Genomic DNA, 26,843 nt, shown 5'->3' with positions numbered 1-26,843 from the left:
TGGCATTCAGATCAGAGCGAATTCTCAATTTTTTATCAGCAAAGATTTTACAAAATACAACAGCTAATTGTCCGTTCCTGAGACACTAAAGGCTCAGAGTAAGCAGATATCAAGTCATCTTGAACAATTGGGATAGTCATAAACTAACTGATGCAATAGTAGCAGAGAAGTAACATTTCTTTACTGCCATCACCCCACTCCATAGGCTTCCCAATGGGCTCTATAGCAGGGGTGGCCAACAGTAGCTCTCCAGATGTTTTTGCCTACAACTCCCATCAGCCCTAGTCATTGGCAATGCTGGTTGGGGCTGATGGGAGTTGTAGGCAAAAACATCTGGAGAGCTACCGTTGGCCACCCCTGCTCTATAGCATAATCTGTCAGATTCAGCACAAGATCTCCACCAGCATTGTTCTAGATATCGCCTGCCCTTTTTCAGGTCATCCATCTCCATAGTAAACCAGAAGGCTGGGTTCTTCCTCTCTGACATACATCTTTTTTCCTGTAATCCTTTCTGATTTAGCTAATTATAATTTTCAAAACTTCAGAATTCAGAATATACTAGCAAATTACAGAATGAGCACCAAATCAAGGAAACTAATATTTTAATACCAAACTTGATATTTTGGGAAGTTAGATGTGAACCCAGTACACATTATTGACATATCTAATTCTCAATGTGATTCCATCTATGGATTCTTAAATCTGGATATTGGGGCCATGTAAAGAGAAAGCAGAGCTTTCTACAAATTTGGGGAATCTGCCATGTTTGAACCGAAATCCAGACAGTTTTTTAAAAATAAAAGGGGTTTAAATTTCTCCCAAACCAGTGGACCATGGTCTGTGCTTGCGCCATTGGCCAGCCTTTATCCATCCTCCTCATAGTAGAGACAAAATGGTGGGCTACATGGCAGGAAAATGGCAGATAAGGAGCTAGATTCCCCACCTACCACCACTACATGAACTGCAGATGCAGCAGTGATGTAGATGGGTAGGAATGGAGCAGCAAGGGCTGTAGAGGCAATGGTGATGTGGGTGGAGGAAAAGTGGAATTGATTCCCACTGCTACTGCTGTGTGAGCTGTGGAACAAGGGCAATGCGGGTGGCAAGTCTCCTACCAAAAATTATGCAAGTCCCCCACTTGTTTACACATATTAAGAAAATAGATGCAATACCTACTGTCTTGTTGCAAGGAATATTGTGTCTGCTATTACATTGTTATTTGTGGTTCATTTTTCTCAAAAGTTAGCCACACAGATTGTTACTTGACCCTGTGGCTTCCGACTGCTTCTTCCACACATTTCCAAACAAAGGCTGTTGAAAATTCCAAAGACCCAGTCTGGAATGAAACCTTCCATTTTGTGGTCCAGAGCAAAGTAAAAGTAAGAAGCCAATTATTCCTTCTAAATATGTTCCAACTAAGAATATTTCTACCATCCCACTATAATTTGTCTTGAGGCTGTTGGGGGGGGGTGTATTTTGAGGTAAGAAAAGGTCTGACCTTGAAAATAATTGTATTATATTTTGACTGAAAACTTTTCATTTTTAATCAAAATTATCTTGAAATATTTTAATACACTTCACAATTTCCACCCAAAAGTTCAAAAGTAACTATTGAAAATCTACCTATTATTTAAACTATTTTGTGAGCATGAATATTCTAGTGTAACTATTTTTGCAATAACTTATGCAGATCAGGAAAGCTAGAAAAAAATGCAAATGGTAATTATTATCTCCATTGCTTATATGGGTGCCATGGCACATCTTCATCTTATAGCTGGTCTGACCAGAAGTAACCACAACTAGAGCAGAAGTGATGAGAGAGCACCAGCAGTAACCAGACATGGTTGCCATATTTAGACATTAACACATAAAGCTGCCCTATACTGAATCACCAGCGGCCTGTCAGTATTACCTAGTCCAACCAGCAGCAGCTCTCCAGGCTTTCAGGTGCGGTCTTTAATATCATGTACTACCTGGTCATTTTCAACTGGAGATGCCAGAGTTAGAAACTTCTTGCAAAGCAGATGTTCTACAGTGAGCCACATCTACTCACCTTTCCTCTAGTAAGAAATGTTAGCAGCCAAAAATACCCAGTAATTTGAAATAGCACCACTGTTCAGCAGCAGTCAGCTGTAGAGCTACTCAGGTCAAAGCCAACTGGCTAGGTGTTATTAGGACTTGCAACCAGAGCAGGGAGTATGCCCTTCAAGGACAAATGCTGAGATCATGAGGCTAATCTTTCCCTATTCTATTGCAGTTTAAAAAGCCATTTGTATTGTTTCTTTCTAGTTCATTGCCACATTGCACACACACTTCAGAACTGAGCAGTAAAATCCTAGAACTGTTACGATGTCACAACAAAACATACAAGCACAGCACAGGATACTGTGGCCATAATTCTCCGTTGTACCTGCAGTCACCTAGAGATGATTCAATTACACAGTTCTATGTCAGTTTTATAACACCTGAAAGTTTTAGGATTATTCTTCTAGTGAATGCATGTCTGGAGAGATTTTGATATGCCTTCCTTCATGTGCATTCCAAAGTATAAGAACTATATAATATGCCTACATCAATATTTTAATTTACTTTTAGAACTGATCTAATATTACAGTGACAATGTAATACCAAAAAGCACCCACTTAGATAGTCCATGAAGCTGAAGTAACATTTAAGATGCTCTTAATCCTGTGGTTGTGCACAATGCTTAAGAGATGTTTACATTTTATGATGCCCATGCAGAATGCCTTCATAGATAGGTGCTTTTTTATGGTTTCCTCATGATTGTCACAATATTTAGATCTTCAATTTGATATACCATACAAGGAGTATATTCCATGCAAGGGAGGAGGCAGTGGATCTGTAAACTGGTTCAAATTGATGTGGCCTTCACCCTCTAGGGACTCCCATTTTTGGCATGGCTTGTTCCCCTATTTTGTTCATATGCACACCTCAGTGTGGGCTTAGGCTTGATAGAAGGATGCTGTATTAAACTAATGTCAAAATGGCAGTGAGTTATGCTAAGGCAGATGGCAGGGCAGTTCCCCTATCAATCATGCAAATACCCACCCTAAGAGGGATTCAGTTGAGGGCCATTTCCGTCAAGGACCTTGGAGCTTCCTTCCAGATAATTTGATCCTAACCAACAACCCATATTTCCAAAACAATAAACAACAGGTGGATTCCAGCAATTTACTCCATATATCAATTATCAGGAAGATTCCAGCACTTCCCCAATCATGACAAGTGCCTGGTCATGCATTTCTAAATTAAAAAGACTTATCATTTAAGCCTTCTTGCCCTGCACTTTTATAATAGGGAGTATCCGTATCATAATACTTTTATAATGTGGGGTGTCCAGAACTGTACATGGCTCTTGTGGGAGGAGAGAATAATTGATCTTCGGTCTTTTTTTTTCACCTGTCAGAATATACTGGAGCTGAGCATCCATGATGAGGATAACATTTCTAAAGATGACCACCTTTTCACTGTGTTCTTTGATATAGCTGGACTCCCACTAAATGAAAAAGTTCTTATGCACTTCAAGTGTAATCCAAAAGTGAGTGTTAAATACTCTTCCTGAAGTATCCACATCTCACAGTCCAACATTAATATGCACAGATAGATCCATGTGGGTAACCGTGTTGATCTGAAGCAACAGAATAAAGTAAAAGCCCAGTAGCACCTTTAAGACCAACAAAGTTTTATTCAAGGTATAAGCTTTTGTGTGGTACACACACACACTTCTTTAGATACAATGAAATGGGAGGAAAGCATTCAGATTTATAGACAAAGTTGAAAAAATGAATTAGCATATAACATGGTATAAACATGTTGAGACAAAACAGGGAAAACAAGCCAAATGTACAGGGTTAACAGCTGTATGGGTCCAATCAAGGGAAAACAACATTTGACATAATAAATATATCAAAATAGGAGATAAATGTGTAAGAGAATCTTTTCTAATTGTGGGAAAGTTAACTTTATAATGCCCATCTGCCTCCCCTCAAACGTGAAGGTGACAATCACTATCTGTTGTTCTAAATACTATATCAATATGTTGTTCTTACAGGTGTTGTGTCTGAAAAATATTTTATCCTTTATATTGCATTCTATTACAAACAGTATTCTATTATGTTATTCAAAAAGGAGAAAACAGAGAGAGAGAGATGGGAATGCATAAAAATACAGAGGATGTATAGTCCTTACAAAGGATGTATAGGAGGGAGGGAGAGGGAGAGAGAGAGAGAGAGAGAGAGAAATACATAAAAATACAAAGGATGCATGCTCTTACAGAGGATGTATAGTCCTTCCTGGTGAGAATGAGTTCAGCATATATAATGAGATAAGAAACCAATACCCCTGTTAAGTCCTGGATGTGTGTTTGTTTCAAGTTTTGTAATTATTCCCCTTTCCATTCTATTCTTGAAATTCTTTTGCAATAAAACAGCTATTTTGAGGTCACCCATTGTATGTTCTGGGACGTTAAAGCATTCTCCTACAGGTTTTTCAGTCTTGTGATTCCTGATGTCAGATTTATGTCCATTTATCACTTGGCATTTGTCCTATGTAGATAATTGAAAGGCACTGTTTGCATTTAATGGCATGTATAATGTTAGAAGAAGGGCAAGTGAATGAGCCTGAGATGGTGTAGTTGATGTTGTTAGGTCCAGTGATTCTGTTGTCTGGGTGTATGTGGCAGCAAAGTTGGCATCTGGGTTTATTGCAAGCTTTGGTACTAGTGTCCATGTTCACGTTAGATGTTACATTAATGTTGGGTGAGGAGTTGTTTGAGATTGGGGGGGCAGGGTGTCTGCAAGGAAAGGTTTGCCCCCCAGTAGATGTGAAAGACAGCTGTCATTGTCCAGCCAGATGGGAGATCATATGTGCAACTAAAAGCAAGACATAAGAACATAAGAGAAGCCATGTTGGATCAGGCCAACGGCCCATCAAGTCCAACACTCTGTGTCACACAGTGGCAAAAAATTTTATATACACACATACACTGTGGCTAATAGCCACTGATGGACCTGTGCTCCATATTTTTATCTAAACCCCTCTTGAAGGTGGCTATACTTGTGGCCGCCACCACCTCCTGTGGCAGTGAATTCCACATGTTAATCACCCTTTGGGTGAAGAAGTACTTCCTTTTATCCGTTTTAACCTGTCTGCTCAGCAATTTCATCGAATGCCCATGAGTTCTTGTATTGTGAGAAAGGGAGAAAAGTACTTCTTTCTCTACTTTCTCCATCCCATGCATTATCTTGTAAACCTCTATCATGTCACCCCGCAGTCGATGTTTCTCCAAGCTAAAGAGTCCCAAGCGTTTCAACCTTTCTTCATAGGGAAAGTGCTCCAGCCCTTTAATCATTCTAATTGCCCTTCTCTGGACTTTCTCCAATGCTATAATATCCTTTTTGAGGTGCGGCGACCAGAAATGCACACAGTACTCCAAATGAGACCGCACCATCGATTTATACAGTGGCATTATGATACTGGCTGATTTGTTTTCAATTCCCTTCCTAATAATTCCCAGCATGGCGTTGGCCTTTTTTATTGCAAACGCACACTGTCTTGACATTTTCAGTGAGTTATCTACCACGACCCCAAGATCTCTTTCTTGGTCAGTCTCTGCCAGTTCACACCCCATCAACTTGTATTTGTAGCTGGGATTCTTGGCCCCAATGTGCATTACTTTGCACTTGGCCACATTGAACCGCATCTGCCACGTTGACGCCCACTCACCCAGCCTCAACAGATCCCTTTGGAGTTCCTCACAATCCTCTCTGGTTCTCACCACCCTGGACAATTTAGTGTCATCCGCAAACTTGGCCACTTCACTGCTCACTCTCAACTCTAAATCATTTATGAACAAGTTAAAGAGCATGGGACCCAGTACCAAGCCCTGCGGCACCCCACTGCTTACCGTCCTCCACTGCGAAGACTGCCCATTTATACTCACTCTCTGCTTCCTATTACTCAGCCAGTTTTTGATCCACAAGAGGACCTGTCCTTTTACTCCATGACTCTCAAGCTTTCTAAGGAGCCTTTGATGAGGAACTTTATCAAAAGCTTTCTGGAAGTCAAGGTAAACAACATCTATCGGGTCTCCTTTGTCCACATATTTGTTTACCCCCTCAAAGAAATGAATAAGACATTTATTCCCTCTCTGATCCACCAATTGGGTTTGTACAGATAAGGTTGATCTACACATTACAAAGTCCTTGTGTCTGATAGGAAACAACACAAGAACTTTATATTATATGTAGTTTTATATTAAGTGTAGTGCAGCAGCACTATGGCATAATCTGAGTGCATGAAAACAGCAAGCCAAGGTGGGGGGTGTCTCCCTGTGTGCTCTGATGGCAGATAAAAAAGAGACAGTGTGCATACAAGAGGCACAGAACTCACATTGTATGTGTGATACAAAATCCTTGTTCTGTTCCTCAGCAAACATGAGGATAAACGTGTAGATGAAGTGATTATCTAGGTAACTTTTAAAAAAGCTAAAAATCCTACCTATTAACTATTCAAGAAAGGAAGGAGGGGTCGGATTCAAACCATCCTCCAACTCCTCTTCCCTCCTAAAAATGATTGTGCTATCTAGATCCAGGTATTCTGTTCATATTCCCTTAGATCGAGACAATTCATGAGCATACACAACTTTCAGCGAAACCTATGACAATCTTCCATTAACTTTAATGGCTTAGATTTCACTTTTAATAAATCGAAGAGCATTGTAACATAAAGAAAATAAATAAGGGAGCAAAAAAATATCATCATATATCCTTGTGTGGCCTCATCTGTCAATATTTAAATCCTTGGATTGGGGTAACAGAGAAAGAAAATACAGATCTGCAAACCTGAGACACCCCCCCCCCCCCAAAAAAAAAAAAAGCTTGCACATACACACAGTCTGCACACTTACCTCATATTCCAGTGGTCAGGGGTGACTGAGAGCTGCAGCAGCAGTCCCTGCAGCATAACCTTGGTGTATGAGGAGGCTGGGAGCTATGGTGGTCCCAGCAGCATTAGCCTTAATGTATGGGAGAGGCAAGGAGCTGCAGTGGTACCAGTAGCATCTCCCTTTGTGTGTATGAGAGGAGAGGAGCCATGGTGGGTCCCTGCAGCATGGTGTGAGTGGGAGCCCAGGAGCTGTAGCTGTTCCAGCAATGTTGCCCTTGGTGGTGGGGGGGGGGGCAGGTGCCACCCTCTGCTTTTCCTTGCACAGACCAAGTCAGATGCTACCACCTTCCCTGTTTAACCTCTTGTGCAGAGGTTTTGGGAGGAGGAGCCAACAACAGTGTTGCTGTTCTGGGATTAAGGCACATTTGCTCCCATCCTTGCTTACTGCAGCATGTTCTGCAAGAACGGTTGCAATGGTGTCAGCATCAGGAAGCAATCTTCAGAGGCCTCCAAAGCCAGATGGAATTCTGCTGGGTGATCTTTTCCCGCTGCTGAGTCATAAGAGGTTGGTGTGCTGTTGAAGCTTGGTGCCCCTCTGTGGCTGTAGCCAAGGTAAGGCCACCTTCTCCCACCATGAGGTCACAGGAGGATGGAATGGGCCTCTGCAGAAGCTACAGGGTTGCTGGGTGTGCAGACTGGTGAAAGTGGTCCATGAGGGATCCCCACCCCCACAGTGGCTACAGAACAGGTTATGTGAGCCAGGGTCAATTCAGTGAGAGCAGAAGGGAGACTAACAAGCAAACAGATGTGAGATGAATATAAGACTTTTTGAAATCTTTAATGTTGTTTAAAAACATCTGTAGCCTTTCCCTGAGACAGAGTAAAAAAAACACCCCTTGGCCAGAGCTGCTGCTAGCAAACCTCCCATCCATAAAGCAGTGTGAGTGGTGCTAAGCGGGGCTTTTTTTTCCTGGAAAAAGAGGTGCCAGAACTCTCAAGAGTGAAATGAAGGAGAAACACAAGGGTGCCCCTCATGAACTTTTAAACATTTTTCAGAAAGTGGGAGAGGTGGCAGGAGACAGAGCCCAGCCTGCCAGAGCTCTGCACAAGAGGTGCAACAGGGGAGGTGGTAACACCCGGCTTGGCCTGTGCAAGGAGAAGCAGAGGATGGCACCTGCCATGGCTGAGGCCAGGTGAGGTCAATGGCAGTGTCCCGCCTGGTTGAGTCTCACGAAAAGCAGATATGGTGATACTGCCTGGCCTGGTCAAGCCCCACATGAGGTGAGGAGAGGCATATGGCTTCTCCCCTATCAAAAGCACCACTGGCAGGCCTGTAGCTACAGTGAGGCCCGGGGGGAAGGCTAGGCTTCCCAAACCCCTTCCCTGGCGGGGGACCCCCGAATCAGCAGCCTCCTCCCCCGCTCTCCAAAAATCCAGAAGCGGGGGGGAATGCAGGCTCTCCGGGCAGGCTTCACTTTGCTGTCAGAGCTTGGGGGTGGAGGATACTATCGGGCTCGTTGCTTCGCTGCGGCTGGGAGGCTTGGGAGCTTTTATTTAGAGCTATGTGCTCACTCGTGGGTGGCTAAGTAAATCGGGAAGAGTTGGGACTTGCCTGCCTAGTGCGGAATTTGGAGCAAGAAATTTCCCCTGCTCCTTTAAACAGGTTCCCTAGCTTCCCCCCACCACCACCACCTCAGCTCCTCCCCTCCCAACTCAGTTCCACTTCGTCACCTTTTTTCCTTCCCGAAGTCTCTCTTGCTCCTCCCAGACTCAGCTTTTCCTCCTCCTTCCTCGGCTTCCTTCCACGTGGTCTCCCAAACAAACTTTTGCTTCTTCTCTCCCAACTGCACTGTAAGTTGTAATTTTTTTTCTGAGTGTAAAGGTGGGCGTGGGGGAGAGGTTTGGACCTGGACAAAACAGGGCTCCAGCAACAGGATTTCAGGGCCAGTTTTGAATTTAAAAATAAAATAAAATAAAGGGCACAGAAGAGGATTTTCCAGGGGAGAAAGACTTGCACAGTGGAGGGGTGGAGAATAGAAAGAAGCAGAAAAGCAAGGAGCTAAAAAACCAAGAACAGAAGCCTTTCTGCAGCATATCCTGGAAAGATGCCAGCCTCCAGGTGGGAGCTGGGGTTCCCCTAAAATTACAGGTTATCTCCAACCTACAAAGATCAGAAGTGGACAAGAGCTATTCTGTGCTAATCTCCAGGGGAACTGAAAGGATAAGTTATTTCTCTGTTTTAGAAGCAGTTTGCTATGTACAGTCATGCAACTTATCAGAGTCACGCATAGTTACAAATGTTTAAAAACAGCCTGTTGTGAAGAATATTTTTCCAGCTATGCAAATATGTCAGGGTTTGGTCCTTGATGGCCCACAAGCCTGTTTAAAAGGTGGACATGAGACATATGCAAAGAAATAGTTTTTCTTCTTGGATTTGGCTGACAGAGGTGCTAAGAGATTTCTTTATGCCAGTTATGGAATTGCTTTGGGACTGTTGTTGCTGTGAATCTAGTTGTGCCTTCCTTCTTTGGCAGCCTGTAATAATTCCTAGCAGGGGTCATTTTGTAGAAAAATAGGTGATGGAGCTCATCCAGGGATTGTTATGTAGCTGCACCTACTATTCAATGGACAAGGAATGTAGGTGGGGAGGAGGAAGGGGAACCCTCAGAAAGGTTCAAAAGCTGTGCTCCTGTGAGCTCCTGCTGAATTCAAGGCCTGATTCCTAGACATTTGTGAACTGATTACAAAACAAAATAACATCCAGTGGATGCTAGTTGTTCAACTAGCAACTGGCACTGTAAAGAAGAGGGGCTGGAACACCCTATGACAGGAGTAGCGAACGGTAGCTCTCCAGATGTTTTTTTGCCTACAACTCCCATTAGCTCCAGCCAGCAAGGCCAATGACTGGGGCTGATGGCAAAAACACCTGGAGAGCTACTGTTGGCCACTCTTGCCTATGACTCAGGGAAGGAGATGTGTGAAACACAGTTATACCCTCAAGTTTTCAGTTGACAGACTTAATTTGCAAAGTAAACAAATTCAGTAGTACTTTTTGTTATATATCATAGTTAAGATGCAGATGTGGAGTCTGGGAGCTGTAATGTTTGGGGGTGGGAAGAAGTTTCTTCAGAGGAAAAGGTAAGTTTGGGAGAGTGCCCAGAAAGTGATGTCAAAGGAAGAAGTGGGGTTTTAGTGGAGTGTGCTGGAAGTGACATCATCGAATGAGTGGAAGTGACATCACTTGATCTTTGACCTGGAAGTGACATCACAGAAAATGACATCACAGAAGTCTCCTCACTCCACCCCCAAAGTCCCCAGATATTTGTTGAGTTGGACTTGGCAACCCTAGTAAAGGCCCATCCTTTCAACTCCCCTTCCAACTGTATGGCCCTTTCATTGGAGAACCCCCAATCTTTCCCCCTTTGCTCACTGCCACTCTGAACAAGTAGTAGCATTGCTGCTGGTCTTCTTGCTTTTTTTCTCCCCCCTTCCCTAACACAGCATGCAAAGCAAAGGGTGGGGGAGAGAGTCAAGAGGTCTCTGTCTCTCTAAGAGAGAGCCACATAAGAAAGGGGTGGGAGGAGCGGAGCTGCTGTGACTGTCCAAGGTTAGCTTGTGAAACTCAAGGCAGCTTACAGTGCTGAGAGCCCAGGGCTGCCAAACCAGGTGGATCCTTGGCCCTCCCCAAACAAGAAATCCTGCCATGAGCCCTACCAAACATGAAATCCTGGCTACAGCCCTGCCACTGGGTCACAGGCTAGTGAGGAGAGGGAACAATGGTGGGGTTTATGGTGCTGGTAGTGTCAGTTTCTCCTCCCCTGCCAGAAGCACTGCCACCACCAACAATGATGCTGCAGGGACTGCTGTAGCTCCTGGCCTCCCCAATGTATCAAGAGTGAGACTGCTGGGACCATTACAGCTCCCAGACTCCACCATACATTAAGGACAAGGTAGCTGGGACCAGGGGTGGAATTCTAGCAGGAGCCTTGTAAGCTCTTGGAGGATTGGCTACATCAGGGAGGTGTGGCCTAATATGCAAAGGAGCTTTTGCTAGAATTCTACCCCGGGCTGGGACCAACATGACTTCTGGCCTCCCCTACACAAGGAGCTGCTGTCAGGACTGCTGTGGCTTCCAGCCACTCCTACTGCTAAAAGAGGAGGTAGATGTGCTCTCTGCCCATGTGTAGAAAACACTTTCGTTTTTAGGAGGGGATATAAAACCTGAATGTAATTTTTTTTAATATTTGAGATTTTTCTGCAAGTCTAGAGAGTCCTCCAAGTTTGCAGAACTATCTGTTTACTTTCTCTATGGTCCCACATATAGTACTACACTTTAAATAAAGCAAATAAATAATAAATATAGCAGAAGATGGCGGGGCAGATGAAAGTTTGGTGGATAAGTGGGAAGAAGAGAAAGAAGCAAAGAAGGCTGAGGATATGATGGTTGTCAAAGTTGAGATAGGGAAAATGGATACCCTTTGCAAGTACTTGCAGGCTCCCCACAGTGCAACTGGGCATGCCCTGGCAATTGGCACTGCACAACTTGGCCACAGTTTTCCTAGGTAGAGAGTGCCAGGGATAGGGTAGGGCAGAAAACTGAAGATGGGGAGAAGATAAAGGTTAGTTAGCTAGCAGAGGGAAAGGAGTGGAGGCAGGAAAGGGGAAGAGGCTAAGTCACCACTCACCCAAAAAGGTTTTGTGGCAACTTACAACATTAAAACCATACAGATAAGTTTAAAATGACATAAAAACAGATAACAACACTGACAAAAACAAACCAAATGTGGATAACACTCCAAAGGTCAACCTAAACAATTCAGCCCTGAATGCTTTGTGGAAACTAAACAAGTCTGGTTGGGCAAGGGTGTCATAAAAGAGTATTTTACAGGGAGGGCCCAGGCCACAACTGAGAAAGCCATTCTCCCTGAGAAGGGAATAGTGTGGAAGAGGGAAATTCTCCCATAAGTTCTTGCAGGTTCCCACCTTATCGAGCTCTTTATCTTGCTGATAACAATAAACTTGCTGATGACAAGAAAGAGAATCTAACATGCCTCATTTACAGAGGCAGCAGAATAAGAGAACTGATGTGGAATTTCTATGGGACTGTACCAATAGAGACAGCAGATTGGGGATTTTATGTTTAGAATATTTCTCTCCAAGAAGAAAATCCGCAGAGTAATGAGTGCACTGGGCAAATACTTTTCTGTGTGATGTGCTAATGATTTATTTGCAGGGAGTTTTTATTTGTAAGAGCATTTATAAATATAATCCACCACCTGCATCCTGAAATGGTACAGTCTGTCTACCTCCTCAAGGTCCTAACATTCAGCAGGTGGAGACCAGGCTTTAATGGCCTGCAGTCAAACATTTTGTAGAGCAACAATTAGGGTTGCCAGGTCTTACCTGGCTCCCAGTGGGAGATGTCCCTCATGTGCATGGCACAATGACATCACTCAGAAGTGATACCATCACACCAGGCATGTTGCATGGGGGGAAATCTAGCATTTGGGTTAAAAACTCTATGGTGCCATAGAGTTTTTATCCAAAGGCTAGCCTCTAGAGCATCCACATGTGTTGTGCCCAGTGTGATGACATCACTTCTGAGTGATGTCATCATGCCAGCCATGTCAGGTGCAGACAGAGCACTTCAGGGGCGGGGATCCCTCCACTGGCCAGCTCCATGCTGGTGGGTGGGGGGCCTCCAAACCAGGGGAAAACCCAGCAGGAGGCTGGGAACTCTAGCAACAATGTAGGGGTTATTGTTAGGAAGCCAGTAGGAGAAGGGCTTAACTCACTATTTTTTCTCGTTTCAGGATCATGAAGAGCTAGAGGTGGAGTTCCTGTTATGTAACAGGTGAGTAAAGTGAGTTACTTCAGAATCACTAAAGTAATATCTTTCATCCTTTTACACCCAGAACACAGATCTGTGAAATCAATTATTAAAATCTGAGGAACCTCACCACATTTTTTTCTAGTGGAAAAGAAGATATTACCAGTATTGTGGATTTACCCTATATCTGGCATGCATTTTAACAAAGGAGCATAAGAAATTTAAATCTAGAATTTCCTGGATGGCACATCAGTGCTAGACTCAGTCCAGTCCATTTTTCACCCCAACCATAGGGTGGAGACAGCCTTGGTCAGTCTCACAGATAATCTCCGTAAACAGTTGGATCAAGGTGGGTTGGCTGTAACTACTTGATCTTACAGTACTGTTCAACATGGTTGTTCATGATCTTTTGACTCACCACCTTGCCAGCATAGGAGTTCATACTCTTGAAGTTGTTCTCTAAGGTCAGGGACAAAGGATGGCACTGAGAGAAAGGGTGTCAACTAGGCATCCACTAGTATGTGAGGTTCCTCAGGGGGCAGTCTTCTCTCCAATGCTGTTTAACATCTACATGTGCCCCTTGCCCAATTGGTGGAGAGTTTCGGGGTGGAATGTCACCAGTATGCTGATGACACTCAGCTATATCTATTGATGAGTGGCCAGCCGACAAATTTGGCTGAGGGGCTGGAGGCCATGTTGGAATGATTGAAACAGACCTGGCTGAGACTGAATCTTGCTGAGTGGAGGTTATGTGGCTTGGGGGCAGGGTGGGGAGACTTAGGTTTGGGATGCTGACTCTTGGCTCTTGGTGGTGTGTCCTTAACACTTGCACCACCTGTCAAGAGCCTGAATGTGATTCTGGATGCCTTACTATCAGTGGAGGCCTAGATCACAAATGTTGCCAGAGTGACACTTTTCCAGCTATGCCAAGTCAGACAATTGTCTCCCTACCTGTCTCATCCTGACCTGGCCACAGTAATCCATGCAACAGTCACTTCCAGATTAGACTACTTTAACTCACTTTATGCAGAGCTACTCTTGAGATTGACCCAGAAACTGCAGCTAAACCAGATTGCAGCATTGTGGGTCCTTACCAAGACCCTGCGAATGGGACAAATTCAACCTGTGCTGCATGAGCTGCACTGGCTCCAAATAGAGGACCAGATCAGAAGAAGAATTGCAGATTTATACCCCACCCTTCTATCTGAATCAGAGACTCAGAGTGGTTTACAATCTCCTTTACCTTCCTCCCCCACAACAGACACCCTGTGAGGTGGGTGGGGCTGAGAGGGCTCTCACAGCAGCTGCCCTTTCAAGGACAACCTCTGCCAGAGCTATGGCTAACTCAAGGCCATTCCAGCAGCTGGAAATGGAGGAGTGGGGAATCAAACCCAGTTCTCCCAGATAAGAGTCCATGCACTTAACCACTACACCAAACTGGCTCTAATTAATTGCTAATTAATATATGTATATATCAGATTCAAGGTTTGGGTGTTAACCTTTAAAACCTTAAACCATCTGGGACCAACATATCTTCAGGACAGCCTCTTCTGGTATATTCCTCGGAGAGCATTTTTCTCAGCAGATAAAGAACTTTTTGGTAGTCCCCCACCTGAGAGACATCTGGCTGTCTTTGACCAACCTAGTGGAACTCTCTGTTGTGTAACATCTGGATCCTGCAGGATTTAATGCAATTCTACAGGGGCTGTAAAGCAGAGATGTTCCACCAGGTATTTGGTTGAGGATAGCAATGGTCTTCATCTGTCTGGCACACCTACCTCTCTCTTATGTGGCACTGGCATAATTGATAATGTCACATTATTAGGTTGCTTATTGTATTGTACTGGATTTTAATTGTTTTAAATTGTTCAATTGTTCTTATTGCTAATTAATATAGGTATATTTTAATTATTGTACACTGCCCAGAGCCTTGCTTTACAGGAGAGGGTGGAATAATAATGATAATAATAAATTGTTGTTGTTATTATTTACAGTATAAGGAGAGGGTAGGACCAGCATACTTGAAAACCTGTAATATAATGTTCCCATGCTTCAGTTGTCCTATGCTACTGTTGTTCTTGGTATTTCTAGCAGGTGCCCTAAGGCCAGAAGCATAAAAAGTTACAGTTATGCCATACTGTATTAGTTAATCATAAAATATGTATATTTCACTTTCTTTTAGTTCAATTGCTGTTGAAGCTGTCATTACTAATGGAGTTCTTCTGGTAACATTTATTTATCTGTGTTTTCTTACTCTGTAATTATCTAGTACATGCAACATTAAAAGCTTGTAATTTATATTCAAATTGTCAAGGTCTAGGGTTTCTGGAGGTGAGTCCAGCAAGGCTCCAGAGTTCCCCTTTTTCCTGACAAATCTTTTGGCAGGCCTTAGACAGCAAAAGGGTGAGGGGATTTTTGTTGTCACCCCATTCCCTCTACACTGTAAGCTTTAAGATACCTGCACTCTTCCTCTCCAGCCTGTTTCCTCATTTAGAAGAGAATAGGATTTTGGATTTATGCCCTGCCCTTCACTAACCAAAGAAGTCTCAGAGTGGCTTACAATCTTCTTTCCCTTTCCCTCCCCACAACAGACACCTTGTGAGGTAGTTGGTGCTGAGAGAGTTCTGACAGAAAATGCTCTTGAGAGGAACAGCTCTGCAAAAACTTGTGACTCAAGGTCACATCAGTAGGTGTATGTGGAGGAGTACAGAACAAGTCCTTTGAGGAAAGGTTGAAGGAGCTGGGTATGTTTAGCTGGGTGAGAGGTGATATAATCACCATCTTCAAGTACTTGAAGGGCTGTCATATAGAGGATGGTGCAGAATTGTTTTCTGTTGCCCCAGGAAGTCAGACTAGAACCAACAGGTTGAAATTAAATCAAAGGAATTTCTGACTAAACATTAGGGAGAACTTCCTGACAAAGCAGTTCCTCAATGGAAAAGACTTTCTTGGGAGGTGGTAGGCTCTCCTTCTTCAGAGGTTTTTAAGCAGAGGCTAGATGGCCATTGGACAGCAATGCTGATTCTGTTAATTGGACAGATCATGAGGAAGAGTTGCATCAGTGCTTAGTTCTTGTAGCCCTTTCTTACATGCCCAGGGAAATGCTGATTGCCACTTTGGGGTCAGTCAGCAATTTTTCTCCAGGCCAGTTTGGCAAAGGATCCTGGAGTTTTTGCCATCTTCTACACATGGAGCAGGAGTCACTGGGGATATAAGTGTGTGTACAGGTGGAGGTATTTGTGAATTTCCTGCATTGTGCAGGGGGTTGGACAAGATGACCCTGGAGGTTCCTTCCAACTCTATGATTTTATTAATCAAATCTGGTACTCCCAGATAAGCGTCTTCACACTTAACCACTACATCAAAATGGCTCTTTTAATGTTTTCCTCAAAGGCAGGGCCCCCAGACTTGCTTGCTCTCCCTTTCCAGGGGCTGGGTCCTGCCTGACTGGCCAATTTCCTCTCCCCTAAAGATCCAGCCCTGCTGTGCCACCCCTTCCATCCCATCACTACAGGATGGTATCTCAAATAAGGCCTTCCTTCTCTGACCTCCTCCCTCCTCCCAAGGAGTCTCCAGATGTTTTGCTCCATGGTCCTCTTCCTGATATCCTTCACTTTGCACTTATGCATCAGCCAGTGCCTCTAGTTCATATGCTACTGCCACTGACTCTGCTGCCAACTCTGCATCATCTCACAGTGGGGCTGGCCTCAAGCATCCCTCTCCCACTTTGCTGCCCTGCCTCCCTCCTCCAGACTGCTAACTGAAAAACATCAACTTACCACCTCCAGCAGTTGGTAGAAGCCCTGTTATCAACTCTGCTGGTAGTAAATATATTGCCGGGGTGGGGTTGCCCTAGGACATAGGTATCAGATTTCTTGTGAGATATGCATGGAATAAAACTGAGTGTGACTTTCCCCTTGATCTACTGTGTACCATCTCCTACACAGGTCTGGAGAAATGACCTTATCAAACACCTTCTGATGAACTGATAAAAGAATACAGATAGATAAACGTTTCAAGCCTTCATATTAAAAATTCAATCCTACTTCCAGCACTAAATAATTGCAGAACTACAAACCTGTACAAATAACAAATTTTGCACCAGTATTGTCCTGTGTTGAAAGAGGAATGGAGTAGACATGTCCCGCATTTATTTGAATTCTGCTCAGATAAGCCAGGGTGCTTACATGGGCCAGTACAAAAACACTGCCTCCCATTCACATTGTCCAGTATACACAATGTGTTGCACAAGCAATTTATTTACACATTATTCCAGTACAATTCCTTGCAGAACAAATGGTGAGATTAGAAAGATTAAGGCCATTCATAGTCATTTTTTATTTACTCCATTTTTTAAAGCACTGCAATGATTACCACAAGACATTTCATAGAAGAAGAAGATATTGCATTTATATCCCGCCCTCCACTCTGAAGAGTCTCAGAGCGGCTCACAATCTCCTTTACCTTCCTCCCCCACAACAGACACCCTGTGAGGTGGGTGGGGCTGGAGAGGGCTCTCACAGCAGCTGCCCTTTCAAGGACAACCTCTGCCAGAGCTATGGCTGACCCAAGGCCATTCCAGCAGGTGCAAGTGGAGGAGTGGAGAATCAAACCTGGTTCTCCCAGATAAAAGTCCGCACACTTAACCACTACACCAAACTGGCTCATCAGTATAGTCACTTGTGATTTTATTAAGCATATTTTACCTGAGCTAGTTGCCTCTTTTGTACACCTAAAAACATTGAGCTTTCTTTTGAGAGCTAACATTGTATTATGGATAGTTATTTCAACTCTTTCTTAATAAGCTTTTAAAGAACTTAATGCTATCAGCATAAAATACCTGTGGAACAAATTCAGAAAGGCTAAAATTCTCACCCCACTCAGAAGCTGAGGTAAGAGTTCAGGGATGTTAGTTTAGGTGGCAGTTATGGAGGTGGACAGTGGCTTCTCAACAGCTTGATTCCATAGCTGATGCCTAAGCTGCTGTCCCTAAACTTTCCCATTGGCTTCCAACTGGCAAGACTGTGGGGAGCAGTGCTGGAGGCCCCTTTTCACCTCATTTCTCCAGCACTGGTCTCACTGGTTAGAAGCCAACAGGAAAATTTAGGGAGGATGGTTCAGGAGGTGCGCAAGTGAGAAGAAGCCTTGTCTGCCACCCACCAACTTGCCTACATAGGTGCTGCCTGAGCCACCCTCCTTAAACTTTCCCATGATCTTCTAGTTAGTGATTCTGGAAGGAGCAGCACTGCAGATGGGGGGGGGGACTCACAGCACAATCTGCAACATTTTGTTGTGGGTTCCATTTGTCAATATATCTCATTCTCAAAGTGGCCAAAAGTGGATACTTAAATCCAGAGACTGGGACAATGGACAGACAATACAGATTTTTTTGCGAACCAGAGAAATGCCCCGTTTGCAGAAAAATCTGAAATATTTTTTTTAAAAAAAGACACATTGGGGTTAAAAAGGGACAAAATAGTAGAGCCGCATCTATAGCAAATACCTTCTGTGCCTGTTGCTTGGCAACCAAAACAGTATTGCCAGGTGAAATCTTGATTTCTATCTGTAAAAGACAGGGGGAGAAGCCTTTCCAGGACTGTTTTGTCCTTTGAGCGAGAGCTTTTTAGGAGCAGATCTAGCAGCAGCCAGTGGACAACTTGATACCATGCACCTTGCATGAATCACCCAGAACTGGCTGCTTGCTACTGTTCCACAACATCCACCTTGTAAAGTCAGTATGGTGTTGTACTTAGGGTTTCAGATTAGTATCTGGGAGAATCAGGTTTAAATCACCACTGTTTCATGGAATCTTGCTATGTGACTTTGGGCCAGACACACATATTCAGCCTAATTTACCTCAGAGGATTGTTGCAAAGATAAGAGAATAAGTTTTGTGAGAGCCAGTTTGGTGTAGTGGTTAAGTGCGCGGACTCTTATCTGGGATAACCAGGTTTGATTCCCCACTCCTCCACTTGCACCTGCTGAGATGGCCTTGGGTCAGCCATAGCTTTCATAGAAGCTGTCCTTGAAAGGGCAGCTGCTGTAAAAACACTCTCAGCCCCACCTACCTCACAGGGTGTTTGTTATGGGTGGGGGGGGGAGGTAGAGAAGATTGTGACCGCTCTGAGACTCTGAGATTCAGAGTATAGGGCGGGATATAAATCCAAAATCTTCTTCTTCTTCTTCTAATGTAAGTTGCTTTGAGCCCACAGTTTGTGTAAAGACTGGGTACAAATGCAGTGAAGAAATTATAAATATAGCTGAAGATTTGGGGAGCAGATAAAAAGCAGAATTGTTGGTGGGCTGAAAGATGAGAAGGAAGGAGGAAAAGGAGAGGATATAGAGGTTGCCAGGAGGTGGGAAAGAAGAAATAGTGTGGAGAGGGGGTATACAGGGGAAATTGAGGCACCTGTTGCAAGTTCTTGTAGGTTCCCACTGTGCAAAAGGGCCTAGCATGGCAGCTGCTGCAGCAAAACTCCACCTGACTTTTCCCAGAGAGAGCCTTCCAGTGGGAAAAGGGGGTAATGATAGATTGGCTGGTTGATGGGAAGAACACAATAGGCAGGAAAAAGGGAGAGACTACAGGGACATTCAGAGAAAGGAAAGAGGAAATGAGATTTATCCTGCAAGTCCTTGTGTGTCCACTGCTTACATAATTTTAACTATAAAATATAACTTAAAAATAGTTTGCTATAGAGGCAATATACTGATAGAGGAGAATTCAATAGAACTGGGAAATATCTGTTCAGTTCAGTTCATACCTTTATTGCCATAAAAGCAATAACGATTCACAATCAAAAGTAGATACAAAGGCCTGAACTATAGTAAGGACAATACATAAAACAATCAATTAAAATAGCACCCAATGATACAAATCAAGAGTAGACACCAACAATTAAAATACAGTAGTATGCCTAGATTTAGTTTTATAGGCTTCTACTAAGAAATTTGCAACACATGTAGTAATGTGGGTATTAACATCTTCTAAAAAGTAGGTTAGAGCTTTCCTTTTAGTAAATACATTGTGTTGGAGGTATTCAACTAAAAATTGTGAGGCCAAGAGACGGCATTCTAAGATACTATGGGAAATAGAATCAAGGACTCCTAATTCACATGGACATAACCTATTTTGAAGACATATCTGTCTAAACCTACCAAAGAGAACTGTTGGTGGGAAGGCATTTAAACTTGCCAGAGTAAAAGTCTGATGATGGAATGGGGAATTTAAAGTAAAAAAATAATGGGATATCTTCCCATGTCTTTGGAGTTTATTTATTTATTTTATTTATTTGGGATTTATATCCCGCCCTTCCCACAAGTGGCTCAGGGCGGCTTCCAGTGATAGATCCAACAAAATTACAGTATTTAAACATATAAAGCATTTAAAACAGATAAAAACAGCATTTAAAACAGATAAAAACAGATAAAACCATGGTTATCAATAAATCAGCATTTAAAACAGATCAGCATTTAAAACAGATAAAAACAGATAAAACCATGGTTATCAATAAATATTAATAAATATTTCAACTGTATATAAAAGAAATCTGGCAAGTTACATTAAAATTCTCAAGCTAGGTATAGGCTAGCCGGAAGAGGGTCGTCTTACAGGCCCTGCGGAACTGTACAAGGTCCCGCAGGGCCCTCACCTCTTCCGGCAGCTGATTCCACCATGTAGGGGCCATAACAGAGAAAGCCCTTTCTCTGGTGGATTTCAAACGGGCTTCCTTCGGCCCAGGGATAGTAAGGAGATTTTGTGTTCCCGACCTCAGTACTCTCTGGGGAACGTGCGGGGAAAGACGGTCCTTCAGGTAGACAGGTCCCAAGCCATACCTAGATTGGCTGCAGAGCAAACAGGGGGATGTGAGGGGAACATTTTTTGGTATTCGTGATCCATAAACCTTAGTTGGATTGTTCTTAAAATATACAATTCGTCACATAAGAAAAGTGTCCACCTCAATACCAAGTTTTGTAGTTTGTGGGTAAATGTAGAGAGTCAAGTGGTGCTGTGCCTGTCTTTCATCAGGTAGTATAGTAAACTTCCTGAATCCATTCTGAAATGGATTTTTAACCAGAACTTAAAAGCCATAATCCAGGCCCTGGTTTCTAGAAGGTGTAAACCTAGCTCTGCAAAAGTAGATGAGTAGGGGACACAATTGGGAGCACCTAAAATCTGACAGAAGAATGATGATTGCACATTCTCCACGCAGGGACAAAAGGCTCCAATCCATAAAGGTATATAGCAACTGATGAAGGATTTTGGCATTATAAATTTTCAGAGCTGTGGAATGAACTGGTTACCTCCTAAAAAATAGAACTTTTTAATATGTGCCAGAGAACATTTTACTAAACTTACAGATCTATTACGATGCATTGACCATCTAAGTTTGTAGTTAAAGGTAATTCCCAGATACTTGAAAGCCTTCACTTGTTCAATTTCTTCTGTACAAATGTGCCATTTAAATAAGTGCCAGCTCTTTTTTAAAAAAGCCAGGATTTTTGATTTTTCATAATTAATTACCAGTCGATTGAATCTACAGTATTGGTGAAAGGCTTTCAAATATTTTTGGAGGCCAATTCTGGTACATGAGAGAATAACAGTGTCATCAGCATATAGCAGTAAGGGCACTGCTAATTGTTCTAAAAAGGGAGGGTGACCATTCACAGCAAACATATGTTGGTTCAAGACATTCAGAAACAGATTAAAGAGATAAGGGACAAGAACACAGCCCTGTTTTACTCCTTTAGTAATTGGGAAACTGGAAAAGAGTTGACCATCAGGGGATACTTTAATAACACCTGAGGTAGCATCATGTAGTTTCTTGATTAGGAAAAGTAGGCATGGTTCCATCCCCAGGATTTTAAGTTTTTCCCATAGCAGATCTCTAGTGATTGAGTCAAAAGCACCTTTTAGATCAACAAAGACTGCATGCAATTTCCCTCTTTTAGGCTTCAGATATTTATCTGCCAAGAAGGCAAAGGTAGAACAATGATCAATTGTAGATTTTCCTTTGAGGAAACCAGTTTGTTCTGGACCAATTATCTTCTCTTTGATTAACCAATTTAATAGGTGACGTTCAAGATGTTTAGAATACAGCTTACATGAGATGAAAAGTAGGCTGATTGGGCGATAGTTTCCAGGGGAAGCTGAATTACCTTTTTTTACATTGGATATATTAATGATCTTACCCAGGACTCAGGGATGTTTCTGTTATGGTCAATAAGAGTAAATAGATTTGCCAGTGGGATAACCAACCAGTTCACATGCTTCTTAAAGAGTTCAGCTGGAATCCCATGTAGACCAGGGGCCTTACCAGTCTTCAATTCAGAGATTAAATCAATTATTTCCTCGGGACTCACAGGAGGCCATTCTGAATTGGTTGAAGAGGTAAATTCTTATCTGCTTTACCATACATTGGAAAAATATTGTTTTCCATTGTTTCTTGCAGATGAGCAAATTTCACCCAGTCTACTTGGATGTTCTGAAATGTACCAATCTATAAAATTATGAACCATGGTCAGCCTATTTACCAGTTTTCTTTTCCCTATCAGGTTGTAAAATCCAGGTTAAGCAATAATTGTAACCAGAAACCATAACAACTCCTTAATACCTTCAGTTCTTATTAGGCCTTTTAGTTCTCATTAGGCTTGGGGCATGGTGTTGTACAGTTTTTATAGGGAATCAGTATTACTGCCCAGACTGGAATTGACCTTCTGCTGTAGTGCTGATACCAATAAAATGGGCTTGGAATTAGATTCTCAGAATGTTCTTGTTGAATTTTCACAGTCTCGCCAAGTTTGCTGTTTGGAATATGAAGTGCAGGGGGAAAAGGCAAAAAAATCAAGTAAGATTATCATTTTATTAAATGGTTTGCTAAATTATATGGTTTTCTAAAAGCAACAGTTTGGGCTATATTTCAAATCAAGGGATACAATAATTTTAAATAATTTAAAGGCTAGGAAATCTGTTTAACATCATTATATAAAATTCTCAACCGGGCCCCATGTATGGATACTTTAATCTGGAGATTCAACTGGCAGTTTACTGAGAAGCCAGACCTTTCTATGAACCCAAGAAAAGCTCAAGATTTGCATAAAAATCAGAAGTCTAAAAACATAAAAACATTGGGGGGTAGTCTCCCCCCCCCCCGCAAAAAAAATAGCAGCAACAACTGCTCCACCCCCAAAGTCTTCAAACATTTCCTGAGTTGAACCTGGCAACCCGATTAATTTGCCACCCCATGTAGTCATATTTGTTTAAAGCTGATATATTCTGTATACATACATTAATGACAGTTCAACTAGGAAGGTCTACATACGTGTAACTCATGCAGTTGTACTTTTGAATGTACATTTGTATCCATATGACAATGTTCAGTGGGACCAATTGAACAGGCTGTGTGTGTTTTTTAATGGCAAGACACACAGATTATTATTCAAGGCAAGTTATGAATGGCTGGAGCCAGATCAGGGCCTGTAAGTATTTCATAGGCCGTATTCGGTTCATTTTAGAAATATAAATGCTGTCTTTAGCCATGGCATTGCAGTGAATGCAAATGAAAATGAGTTGTGTGCATAATTTTAAGGAACAGATTTGGTTTTATAAAGGCTTTTCGAGTTTAGCATAGAAAATTCTTACAGAGCATTTATGATCATTTTTCCTTTTCTCTCTTTTAGAGCAAAAACTATGCTTTATGGTAAAAGGATCCCATGAAGGATATCAAGAATGCAATCTTGACTCTGAGTTTTCTATCAGCCCTGCATGTCATTCAGCATTCCATTATGTGAAATATAAGCAGCCAACATTGGATGTTAAACTACCAAAGACGGATCTAGACTATGCTTTTGTATGTTGTTCAACAGTTTTCTTAGCATTAACCATAAAACAATGCCAGTATCTTTACAGGTACATGGATGTGAGACTTATCAATCTTTCTATCAGAAAATCACACTATTTTTTTTCAGGGCTCATGTGTCTATAATAGAGAAGAAGGAACCCTGAAAGCACAGATCAATTCACTTCCTACAAAGAAGCAGTTACTGCTAGCAGAGGTGAGAATATATGGCAATAATGTTGCAAATTTATATAATGCCTTCAGATGACCTTCAGAATAGGCTAGATTGTTCTCCTATAAGAAAGGAGGAATCCTGGAGGCAACATTGTCACTGATGTCAAAATGGTCAAGGAAATGATGCACAAATCTATATGTAAAAAATTGTCAAGTTCTGTTCCAGAATACCCCAAATTGTGTATTATGAGTTAATTAAGCAAATATTTATGTTGCCTGCTTCAGAGGAACAACAAAAATCTATGTAGGATGGACAAGTTTTACATGTATTTTGACTTCAGCAAAGTTAACAAGATGTCATGTTCAAAATCTTGCTGTTGGGAGTCTAGATGGATTCAGGGCAGAGGATCAGTGGCAAGAAGCAGAGACAGGATCAAATCAAGGCTCAGAAATTCAAGTGAATTCTCCTGAGTACAAGGGGCCAGAAGCAAGAACTATAATCCAGGGCAGCTCCAGGAAATCATATTGTGCTTGGCAAGAAGAAACACTGGGGTTTCTCTGGAAGTGATCTTCTCAACCTGCAAAGCTGGACAGAGTGAAGAATAAACTTGCAAGCTCAGAGTTCACAGAGCCTAACCCATGTAGTTGACTCCTATGTGCTTAGGATAGCCATCATGTGCTGTGGCCTGGAGTTGGCTCTGTGGTGCTTAGGGTAGCCAGGCCATGCTTGGAAACCAGTGAGAATCTGACGGAAGGGCGTGTGGGGATGCTGTCGGTGAGAACATCAACAGGAGAGCTTCTAGCCCAGAGGAAGAATGTACCACTATATTGTGAATGTTACAAAGGCTGTAAGGCTCCAGAGATAAGAAGCATTAAAATAAATATTTTGAACTTGATGCATAGTTTTGAGAATCTCAGTATAAAGGCTTAAGTTGTTTATATGTGCATCTCTAGATAAAGATATTTATTGAAACAGGAAGTATAAGGGTTGAAATTCCATTGAGAACCTACTTTATGCACATTTGGAGAATTTATATTCACACTACTCTTGAGTGTTGAATATTCTTTACACATTCCTTGGAAACCTGGAGTTGTGCTGGAATTTGGTGGTTTAGTTTATGTAATTCTAACCATTCTAATTCTAATTCTATTGGCAGTGTGTGTGTTACAACATTTTGACTTTTTTGCCATATGTATTACTAGTGTTTTGTGTATTTTTATTTCTTTGTGTAATTAAGTACATTTTTTCATTGAACAAGGGAGATACCTGGTGTTTTCTGGTTGGTGAGAACATGACATCACTTCTGAGGAAAGACTATGGTTTTACCATAGAGTTTCTGGAAATTCTCAGAGAGGACTGAGGTCACTTCTGAGTTTTTCCCCGGAAGTGATGTCATACCATCCCTGTGGCAATTGGTTTTTTGTTTTTTTAAAAAAATCTCCCACCAGCTGCTGGACTACCAGCAGGCAATGAATGCTGAGGGCAGGACAAGTCCCACCCTGGGCAGCCATATGACAATGCTATTGGTCAAGGTTGTAAAGTACTGGTCCAGGAGTGACAGAGTTCTGGTTGGAAGGCCACTCCGGCACCTTGCAGCTGCATGGAAAAAAAATCATTGGAATCTCCAAACATTTTATAACTGCCTTACCACTGGCATTCATTTTATGACTGGATCAGGGATCCCATGAGCTTTGGAGATTGTATAAGAAGCCTACATTTGGAGAAGTTATTTTTATTTTATTTATCAGATTTATATCCCGTCCACCCCTGACAGGCTCAGGGCGGCTAACAACAGTTTAAAAACATTAGCAATTTACAAACATTAAAATTAAATATATAAATAAAAAAAGGTAGTGGAAAGGCAGGCCAAGGACTTCAAATTCATTCCAATTACTGTTCTTTCAACTATTGTAATGAACAGGAGCATATAATCAGGTAAAACAACTCAGGCAGGTGGCTTTTTAAATATGCTGTAGTCTAACCGCTGTCGAATATTTGGCCATCTGAACTGTAACTTGGTTTGTATATTTCTTAATAATCAAGAACTTTTCTCATCCAGGGAAATTTTCTCATCTGGGAAATCAAAGCCAGCTCCAAGTAATGAGAAGAATTAATTTTGATCTTAATTCTGAAAATACAGGACAATGTAATACTATATGGTCAATAGAGTCTATTCAGTCTGAACCACAGGTACATAATCTACCTGAAAATGTGTATATACCTTGTTATCTTCTCATTAAGCTGAAGATGGCAACACATTCAGCCCTGCTAACATAAAAACCCTTCTATACCTTGGTATTCTCAGCAGACGAACATATCTTGGCATTTTAACTGGAAGGGGAATACCAATAGTGAATGTAGAACACACCCTCCAGCATCTAGTAATCATGCTTCTGTAGTCTAGATCTTCAACTGACATTTCATCAAATTGTTTAGTTCCTGTTTCTCAGGGGCAACTATAATTTTGTTATATTTAGATATAACAAATTTCTCCCCACCATCCTATCTCAACTGGATTTATAATTATCACTTCTAACTAGGCTCAAAATAAGAATTTTGATTTTTTAAAAGCTGTCTCCCACATTTTAGCTTCCAATGATATTTCTCCTAGTTTTGCAAGCAAAACTATCCTGGCAACACATTTTGGGGGTTCCAGAATACAGTATAAAAAACTTAACAAAAGGCAATAGGTCACGGACTTCAGATTACTCCTGTCTTGAAAAGCCAGGATCACAGCTTGGAAGTGCTGTTTGACACAGTGGTCACCATAGAAAACCAAGTGGCTATGGTGGTCTGAAGTGCTTTTGCCCAGCTTCTGCCATAGAGTTTTTACACAAATGCTAGATCATCCCATGCGTGATGTGCCCGGTGTGATGATGTCATCACTGATGATGTCACTTGTGTGTAACACGCACAAAAAAAGTCACCTGCTGGCAGCCAAGTAAGACCTGGCAACCCTGTCTCCCATACAAATACTAGCCAGGGCCAACCCTGTTTAGCTTTGAAGATCTGATAAAATTGAGCTAGCCGGCCCTGGACCACCCAGGTTAGGGCATCAACAACATTATTAAATTTATATCTGTGTTTTGTATTTTTT

At 42.1% G+C, this 26,843-nt stretch overlaps 1 protein-coding gene across 1 annotated transcript in view; it reads left to right on the top strand.

Annotated features, from left to right (window-relative positions):
- LOC132589607 (cytosolic phospholipase A2 epsilon-like) overlaps positions 1–26,843 on the top strand; it is a 62,240-nt gene that overhangs the window by 1,460 nt on the left and 33,937 nt on the right. Inside the window, exons 3-9 of the mRNA XM_060262358.1 lie at positions 1,243–1,379; positions 3,428–3,559; positions 12,720–12,760; positions 14,919–14,961; positions 22,524–22,581; positions 23,414–23,583; positions 23,702–23,788. Of these exons, the coding sequence (XP_060118341.1) occupies positions 1,243–1,379; positions 3,428–3,559; positions 12,720–12,760; positions 14,919–14,961; positions 22,524–22,581; positions 23,414–23,583; positions 23,702–23,788 (668 nt within the window). The remainder of the gene's footprint in view (positions 1–1,242; positions 1,380–3,427; positions 3,560–12,719; positions 12,761–14,918; positions 14,962–22,523; positions 22,582–23,413; positions 23,584–23,701; positions 23,789–26,843) is intronic.

Source organism: Heteronotia binoei, chromosome 21 (assembly GCF_032191835.1).
Source record: "Heteronotia binoei isolate CCM8104 ecotype False Entrance Well chromosome 21, APGP_CSIRO_Hbin_v1, whole genome shotgun sequence".
Classification (NCBI taxonomy): domain Eukaryota; kingdom Metazoa; phylum Chordata; class Lepidosauria; order Squamata; family Gekkonidae; genus Heteronotia; species Heteronotia binoei.
This window is presented reverse-complemented; position numbering and strand designations above follow the sequence as displayed.